The sequence below is a fragment of the Nematolebias whitei genome, chromosome 3 (genome assembly GCF_014905685.2).
Source record: "Nematolebias whitei isolate Nwh7 chromosome 3, NemWhi1, whole genome shotgun sequence".
Classification (NCBI taxonomy): Eukaryota; Metazoa; Chordata; class Actinopteri; order Cyprinodontiformes; family Rivulidae; genus Nematolebias; species Nematolebias whitei.
Window position 1 is genome coordinate 60,775,792 of NC_056500.1, and position 9,741 is coordinate 60,785,532.

The 9,741-nt window shown below is 41.9% G+C and overlaps 1 protein-coding gene across 1 annotated transcript in view; it reads right to left on the reverse strand.

Annotated features, from left to right (window-relative positions):
* Positions 1–9,741, reverse strand: part of prdm5 (PR domain containing 5) — a 143,279-nt gene that overhangs the window by 40,583 nt on the left and 92,955 nt on the right. Inside the window, exon 12 of the mRNA XM_037698353.1 lies at positions 3,452–3,612. Within this exon, the coding sequence (XP_037554281.1) occupies positions 3,452–3,612 (161 nt within the window). The remainder of the gene's footprint in view (positions 1–3,451; positions 3,613–9,741) is intronic.

Here is a 9,741-nt window from a genome sequence, read left to right on the forward strand (position 1 = left end):
TCGGATGAGAGACGAAACGTTTCTACATTTTTTGTTGATTTGCTTTGATTTGTTTTTTTGAATGTCCAGAGGACCAGATTTAACTTTTTTAGATGATCCAGAGTGTTCTCCCCTCTAGTAGAACACTTAACATGTTGGTAGAATTTTGGGAGTACAGTCTTCAGATTAGCCCTATTGAAATCTCCTACAATTATATGAACACCATCGGGCTGAGCCTGCTGCTGTTCATTTATGGTGTTCAGCAGGAGAGAGAGTGCCATATTTACATTAGCGTCGGGTGGTATATACACAGCAGTAATTATCACAACTGTTATCTCTCTCGGTAGAAAAAAAGGTTGGCATCTCACGGACATGTAATCAAGGTCTGGGGAACAGTGATTGTCTATAATTGTCCCGTTGTTACATCAGTTCTCATGCACATAAATACAGAGCCCCCCACCTCTGCTCTTACCGGAGTCCACAGTCCTGTCCCAGCATAGCAGAGAGCGGCCTGCTAGCTGTATGCTAGCATCGGGTATCCCGGGGTGAAGCCAGGTTTCGGTGATAATCAGAACACAGCAGTCACAAACATAGCGATTTCCAGCGAGTTGTAATTCCAAATAATCCGTTTTATGCACCAGGGATCTGGCATTGGAGAGATAAAGGCTCGGTAGAGGTGGCTTGTGAGGTTGTGATCTTAGCCTTAGCATAATGCCAGACCTGCAGCCTCGCTTCTGCTTCCTCTCCCTTCTCCGTCTGCACCGCCTCCCAGGCCCGACAACAATCCACGGAGAGCCCGGTGATCTCGCTATGTCGTCTGGGATGTTGTGCGTGTAATGAAAGTCACTCGAAACAGGTATTTGCTGCTGCTCACCAATGTGCAAAAGGGTCTGACGTCCGTAGTTGATGTTTGCAAACTTGGCAATGCAAACACAAGAAAAAAGGACGTACAAAAATAACATTAAAAAGCACTGAAAGGGATAGCTGAGCCGCTGCAACCATGCGCGCCGCCATCTTGGAATTTTTTTTTTTTTTTTTTGCTGCACATACCAACAATTTTCAGTCAGGTCCTGACTGAAAATTGTTGGACTGTATACATGGATTATTGAACATGGACTTTGTTGGTTATACTGCACATAACTAACATAAACTACACAGGTTGTGTGACAGATTATTGCACAGGTAGTGAGTAACATTGAGATGAATTATGATGGTAAGGTAGATGCATACATGATACAGCCACATAATGCATTAGCAATAAAAATATTAGGTATCACAAGCTAATATTAGTCATATTAGTTGTCACTGATGTGGCTTGGTGCAAAGTTATTGCCAGTTGTTCAGTGTTATTTATTGAGAGTTCAGTAATCTGACAGTTTATGGATAATAACTGTCTGAGTCGTTGAGTCTTTTTGTACGTGATGGCAGACTCCTGTATCGACTACCTGAGAGTATTAGATGGAAGAGTCCTTGTGCTAGGTGGGTGTGGTCCTTAATGATGCTGCCTAGCAAGACATTTCAATATAAACACTGCCACATTTCAAAAAGGTTCAAGACAAAAAGACTGCCATATTTCGATAAACTGACCATTTGTTTGTTTGTTGCTGGACAGCTATGTTTTTGATGATAAAAACAACTTCAAACTCTAAAATTTGGGTCAGATGTTTAGATAAAGAAACATTACATTTCAGTGTTTGTCTACCAAAGTTAAGTCAGCTCCTCTGGACAGTTTCTGGAAGGGGAGAGAGTGGACTCCAGAAACCAGAGCACCATCAAACTGGTTGATCCACTATGTGTAGGTGCTATATACAAGACAGTTTGTTGTGACTCCTCTGACTGATGAAGTCTTTTGGGTGAAAGAAGAAACATTTCAACAAAAAGAAACTGTCCAGAGGATCTGACTTACCTTTTGTTAGATTTTTCTACCTGGATTACCGAGCATGAATTAAGCTATAGCAGTGTTTGGTTTCATTTTTAACCTTATGCACAAAACAAACATGATGCATGTGCTTTTACTTATTTTTACTTATGTATGCATTAATTGTCCATTTTGGGGAAGCCAAGTTTGTGCAGTGTGTCAATGCCCACATTAAATAGGATTTCAGCAGTGTTGTGGCAGAATGGTGGGCACCTCTACATATGTAAACACAGCCAGCAACTTGTCAACTTGACAAGTTTGTCAACTTGACTTGTTTTTTCATTTAAATAAAGGGTAAATGAAAAAAAAAGTAAACTCTTCAGCCAACCTGACTTTGATCAGGGCTAGGGCCCCAAACAGTCTGCAGACTCCATCAGCAGCAAGACAGTTTAGCACGCCTGCTAAAGCAGGCGTTTAGCACGTCCTACTGTTCTGTGATATTCTCATGTGCTGTGTGCCAATAAGCTGCTTGGTTTCAATCTTGCTTCATAAGCACCCTGGATGCTGTCAGAGTCAGGGCTCATAATCTGTGGAGAGAGCTGCGCGAAGCTTTGAAACCCTGTGGAGCTAATGGACGAACTGCCATTTCAAACCAGTGAAGAGTTTTATTTAAAAAAGCAGCAACAGACAAGATGGATGACTCAAGTACATTGGATATTCCAAGATATTATTGAATGGTAAATGGCACCTTTCTATCTTATCAAGATACTCAAAGCACTTTACAACAATTTGTGCCCTCATTTACCCATTCATACAGCACTCTACTATGTTCGTACAAAGAATAATCAGAGCTTTATCACATTCATACACCGATGGGACACATCGGAGGCAATGAGGGGTTCAGTACCTTGACCAGGAACACTTCAGCATGTGATTGCTGGTGGAATCGAACCCCCAACTTTTGCATTGGAGGATGACTGCTCTAACCACAGCTGCCCCCAAGTATGGAAGTTAGCGGCATGTTTCAAGGATGTGTGCCTTTTACCAGAAAATAAAGAAAATGTTTTTAACAAAACAGCACCAGGATAATTTAGTAATACCATCCATCCATGCATTATCTTTTACCCGCTTCTTCCATTTTGGGTCACGGGGGTTGCCGGTGCCCATGTCCAGCAATCACTGTGCGAGGAGCGGGGTACACCCTGGACAGGTCGCATGTCCATCACAGGGCCACATAGAGACAAACGAGACAAACAACCATTCACTCTCTCACTCACACCTAGGGACAATTTAGAGTTACCAATCAGCCTAACATGCATGTTTTTGGTCTGTGGGAGGAAACCGGAGTACCCGGCGAAAACCCACACATGCACGGAGAGAACATGCAAACTCCACCCAGAAAGGCCCCATGACCAGGATTTGAACCAGGGACCTGCTTGCTAAGAGGCAGCAGCTCTACCAGTTGCGCCACCGTGCTGCCCATTTAGTAATACCGGTATTCACAATTTATTTTTAGCTCTTCAATTAAAATTTTCATATAGTTACAACTAAACATTTGTTCAAACTCGTCTTTAAACTGGCTGCAGACATGTAATCACAGTGAGAGCCACTCACCTTCTTGTGGCTCTTGAGGACTGAAGGAGTGACGAAAGCCTTCTCACACAGGTTGCACTTGTATTTCTTGTGGCCGTCGTGCACCACCTGAATATGGACATTGAGTGTGTCCTTCCTCTTAAATGTGGCATCACACTGGTCACACTTGAAAGTCCTCTCACCTGTGGCAGGGGCAGAGGGTCATTTGGAGGGAGCTGTTTTCTGTTAACTATTGTTGAGTTTCTAGAAACAGTCATCACACACAGCAAGAAGAGACCCAAATTCACCAGAGTGATTGTGTGGGCAGAAAATACAAAGGGGTTTTATTACACCAGCCAGCTCCATACAATAGTCATTTTTCTTCTTTTCTTCTTTTTATTATATTCTATTTGTACATTGCCTATTTTAATAATCATTCAACTGAAGAGTCCGGCCGCTTTACCAGGACACGTCAGCTGTTTGCAGAGTAAAACCCAATGTTTCCTTCCCACCTCCACTCTCTGCCTCCACACAATGGTTACTTTTGTTGTAGAGTCCATGTTTCCATTATATCGTATGATCGTTCAATTTTCATTGTTCAGACGGAGACAGCAAGTGGTTACAAGCCTGTGCTTCACACTCAGATTACCACGCCTGATGATGGTCAGCTCAATAAGATGGAACAACGGAGAAAGCTGAGGTTTGCTGTGTTTGCAATCAGCTCAAGACATTCAATGGAAAATAATTAATGTCAATGATGCCCCACGGACAGATTCCATTAATACAAAGAGCTGAATTGCAGATATTAGACCCCATAAACAGGCAGAGTTGCTCTAATCTACACATACAACACACACACATAACCACACAGGGCTATTCAACTCATTTCTGTACCCGCTTAATCTTTTTCTAGGTCATAAAGGCGGCTCAGCAGTCACTGGGCGAGAGGTGGTATAAACTTAATTTTATTTTATTTAACCTTTATTTATGCAGGTAGTCCCATTGAGACATGAGGACCCATTTTCAAGAGAGACATGTTTGGAAGCAGATGGTGGTGGTTAAGGGTCTTACTTAAAGGCTCAGAGTGGGGCAAATGAGGGTGGAGGCAGGTGTGGATGTTTCACCTTTTCCACACACATTTTGGTGTTGTTGGACAGGGGAGTCGAACCGGCGACCTTCCGATCACAGACCCACCTTCTCTAGCCTTTGCGCCACCACTCCCCCAAAGGACCAAGACAATGACACAACAATCCCCCCCCCCCCACACACACACACACCTAAAGTGAATTTAGAATTACCAGTTAATCTAACATGCATGTTTTTGAAATGTGGAAGGAAACCAAAGTACCCAGACAAAACCCACACATACTGGAAGAACATACAGACTTCATACATAAAAGACCCAGCAGAGATTTGAATCGGTGTACTTTTTGCTATGAGGCAACATTCCTAACCAGCTGTGCCAACATGCAACCAGGGTTATTCTGAAGGTCTCTAAATACCAGTAGTTTAAAGACTAGTCCAGAAATGAGGCAGCATGGCCAATACTCCTTCAAATTCTCCACAACAAAGTCACATTGTTAAACCCATCATGGACACACTGTCACTGCTTCCACCGAGGACTCCAATCTCTGCGACTAAGAAAAACCTTGATGATGTCCCTACGGAAGATTTATAAATGCTCAAAACTTGCATGGACCTATCACACTCTACACTAGGGAGCCTACAGTGTAGTTAATATGTGTCTGAAGACCTCACTAAGACCCTGCAAAGATAATTCATAATCTAGTTGATTTTTACACCTTAGCAGGATCATCTCTGAGTGTGACATGAGCCTTAATTTACTGCAGTGTCTTTAACTTCTCAGAATTAAAAGAGTTAGACTTGGAACTAAAACACAAACATAAATTATACAAGCAAATGATATCTGAAAGGTTAAAACACTTGATTGCTGACTGTTAATGATGATTGATGGTTTCGGATGTGTGTGCTCTGTTTGCATGTGTTAAAAAGCCTGCTTCTGAGATTCCAACAGGAGATTGGCTTGAAACACAGCAGTGAAGGCAGATGGGACAGATCTGGTTGGCAGGCCACAGACTGACAAAGTCCTCTGGACGGGGGATGAAACATTTGAATTTGGATCCATGTACACAAAATTCAGTAATACAAACTAAAATCATAATCTTCAGAGCAATTTTAGCTTTCTTTGAACTTTCATCATATTTTTATTCCTTTGACACATAGCTGAAAAACATGTACTGTTGATGTAATGTAATGTATTGTGGATTATCAGTCAAATTTACAATTATATCTTGATTTAAGAAAGTTACATCTAAAATAATTCTTGAAAAATACTTGTGGGTTCTGGTCTCGACCGAGATGGCTGCATAGAGAAAGCGCTCCTCCTGAAAAAGTTTAAAACCTCTCCTGCAGAATATTATAGCTACTCACAGACCTCATACCAAGACAGAAAAAGCAGGATAAGATGGAAACACGAGAGAAAAGCAAAAAAATACATTCCAGACACGTTTGGCGATGATGACAAACCATGGCACAAAGATAGCCATGCTAACACAAAAGATGAATCCGGAAAACAAAAAGGTAGCGAAAAACCCAAAGTTAATCTTGAAATGATCCTCCGAGAAATACAAGAATTCAGACACGAAAATAAGCAACATCTAGACATTATAAGAGAAGATATTAAGAAGGCGAATCAAAGAATTGATGACACCGAAGACCGTGTCAGGGCAGTGGAAGGTTAACTAGACACGATTGAGCATGTGATGAGAAATATGCTTAAAACCCAGATTCAAAATGAAGACATGTTGATCGATTAAGAAGCAAGGGCAAGAAGGAAGAATATATGGATTTTCAACGTACCAGAGGACGAAAAACAGGGTCATCTGATAAATGAATACGTTGAAAAACTACTGCGAGAGAAACTGGATTTTCCTGACTCCTTTGAACTCAACATTGAAAGGGTCCACAGAGCTCTAGCACCGAAACCTACGGGAGCAGCAAAACCCAGATCGATTGTGGCCCAGTTCCTGCTGTATCGAACAAAGGAGGAAATACTGAGAAAGGCATGGGAGAAGAAAGAAATCTACATAAACAATCAGAGGATATATTTCGACCACGACTACCCTACCGCAATTTTAAATTGCTGCAAAGAATACAACGAAGCAAAACAGGTGCATAGGGGAAAGAAGATCTGTTTTCAGACGCCACACCCAGCCAAGCTACACATCTTCTATAAGGATGAAAAACGTCTATTCAAAACAGCACATGAGGCAACAAGGAATATGCATGACTGAGGCTTTGCAGTCCGGGTGATTCCACCTCGCCAGGACCTGATGAAAGTCTTAGATGTGGAATCATGGCGTGTTGCAGGGAGAAAAGGGTCCGCTCAGCTGGAACAGCCAACATGACAAGCTGCTGCCGTGTCCAAATTGCAGACCTTCAGAAGACAGCCCTCAGAATGAAGAACAGTGGAAACACCACTGAGCTAATATCCTCTCTGTTTCTCCATAATCCAGCAGTAATTAGGAGGACCAGGAACATTGAAAGGTACAGACATTTACTCTAATTTGCCACAGAGGCCCTTTTCATGTTGCCATTCGTAAAGGACTCCCCTCCAAGTGTTGACCCGAATCCAGGTCTGGTAAAGGACTATACACCTTTACATTTGTTGAAATCAGGTCTCTCTTGTAAATGAGTCATCGAGGCTCAATGGGATTTACCTGTCTAAATAAAGGTTGAATGAATGAACATTGGAACCCCATGACTTATTTTAAAATGGATTTTGCATTAGTTCTCAGTTTTTGTATTATGATAAGTTTGTCCAGAGAGTTGTGTAGCAAAAATATAAATGTAACTACAAAGTACTTTCATTATACAAGCAAATGATAGCTGAAAGGGGCCGAGATGGTGTAGAGGCAGGGCAGCCGGCTTGGGACCCGAAAGTCCCAGGTTCGATCCCCAGTCACTGCACATCACGTGGCGTCTCTGGGCAGCACGCCTCATCCCCAAAATGCCCCCCGGGCGCTTTCAATAGCTGCCCACTGCACCACCTGGTGGTGGATAGGTTAAATGCAGAGACTAATTTCGCCATTGTATGGAAACATACAGTGCTGACATTGTGATGACATTATTATTATTATTATTATTAAAAGTGACATCTTTCAATGTTAATGGTATATTAAATCCAATCAAACGAACAAAGATATTGACTAAAATGAAAAGGGAAAAGGGAAACATAATTTATTTACAAGAAACTCATATAAATGATAGCGAGCATCAAAAATTAACCAAATATGGATACACTAAATCATATTACTTGTCCTACAAAGGAAAACATAAAACAAAATTTTGAACTCAAAGATGAAGAGGGCCGATATATACTAATCAAAGGAAATATTAACGGAGACACATACACATTCCTCAAAGTTTATGCCCCACGGGGAAGTGATGTTTCATTTTTTACCAATATAATTGATTTGATTGTAAACAATGCAGAGGGAACACTTATCTGTGGGGGAGATTTCAATATTTATCTTCAGCCACCCCTAGATATCTCTAGTCAAAAAGCTAGCAACAAAGCAATTAATAAAAAAAATCAACAATCTAATGCAAAATATAGGACCAATAGACATTTGGAGGGAAATGTATCCAAAAACTAGGCAATACACAAACTTCTCTAATCCTCATTTGGTATATAAAAGGCTAGATTATTTCTTTATTTTTAATAATGTAGTGGTGTCAAGGTCAGCTTTCTGACCCTCCACTACTAATTATTTAAATATAACGGGTTCTCTCTTTTTCGAGTTAAATTTCTGCCATGTGACGAGGTACTGTGAGGATTGTGTTTAAATCAGTGACATGAGATGTTATTTTCCTTTGACCCATCAGAATAAATGCGGTCATTTATTTAACAGAATCAAAATTTAAATTAAATTTAGATTACTGGCAAAATAGAAGAGTTTTAAAGGAAGGAATGAAGAGAAAAGATGGGAAAAGGGGGTGTCTGTTCGGACCAGGATGGCCCGCTCCCTCCAACACCAGCTCAAACCTCCGGTACACTTAGCGCGTCACGACTCGTTACCTTTGCAGAAGATAAATCAGCTACGGTGTCGGGTCCATTTCAACGCTACCTTCCAGCGTCTCCGGTATGAGTGGCTGGCCATCGTCAGAAGTCGTTTCGTTTACTCCGTTCAACAAACACGCTCAGCTCCCGGGTGGATTCACAGCAAGCTGTGAGTCCATCAGAGTTTCCACTCAGAAGTAGAAGACTCCATAGTCCCAAGAAAGACTAAGGAAACTGGAAGACTAGACTGGCTAGACTCAGAAGACTCGACTTGACCCCAACTCGACTGAGAAGACTGAGTAGTTCCAGGAAGTGTGGACTCTTGAAGAGTTCTCACTTCCGGTCACTTAGGACTTCCTGATTGGTTGAAACAACCAACAGGGGGTGGTTCTAGTGATGTCTGAGGGTTATTACAAGTCTCCTGATGCATGCTCAATAATCCAGGTAGAAAAATCTAAAAAAGTTAAATCTGGTCCTCTGGACATTCAAAAAAACAAAACAAAGCAAAACAACAAAAAAATGTAGAAACGTTTCGTCTCTCATCCGAGAGACTTCCTCAGTCTCAGTCTGTATTCAGCTCAGTCTCTTAAATAGCACCTTCTCAGAGTGGATCAACCAGTTTTGCTGCTGACAACCAAAACCAGCTGATCACATGCTCAAGAAGGACCATCAGCCTAACAATGGATCATTAGCACACTGATGGCTGTTTACTATTCACAGAGGACTGAGTGATACTAGCAATCACAGCATTGTAAGAGGGGGACAATTGAACACGTAGGCCTCCACCCCTGTTTAACGATGGACGATTTCTTTTCACAAAGATGGCCTCCTTTACTCCTCTCTCAAACCATCGTTCCTCTCTATCCAGGATGTGCACATCTTCATCCCTGAAAGAGTGACCGCTGGCCTGGAGATGAGTGTAGACCGCAGAGTCCTGGCCTGATGATGTTGATCTTCTGTGCTGGGCCATCCTTTTGGCCAGTGGTTGTTTTGTTTCCCTGATGTAAGACTGATCACAGCCCTCCTGACACTGAACAGCATACACAACATTACTCTGTTTGTGCCGGGGGACTGGATCTTTGGGATGAACCAGTCTTTGCCGTAATGTATTTTGGGGCTTAAAAGCCACTGGGACGTTATGTTTAGAAAATAAACATCTCAGTTTCTCTGATACTCCCCCAACATATGGAATGACCACTGAGCTGGGTCTGGGTTCCTCCTTTTCACCTGTTGGCTGACTGGAGTCCTG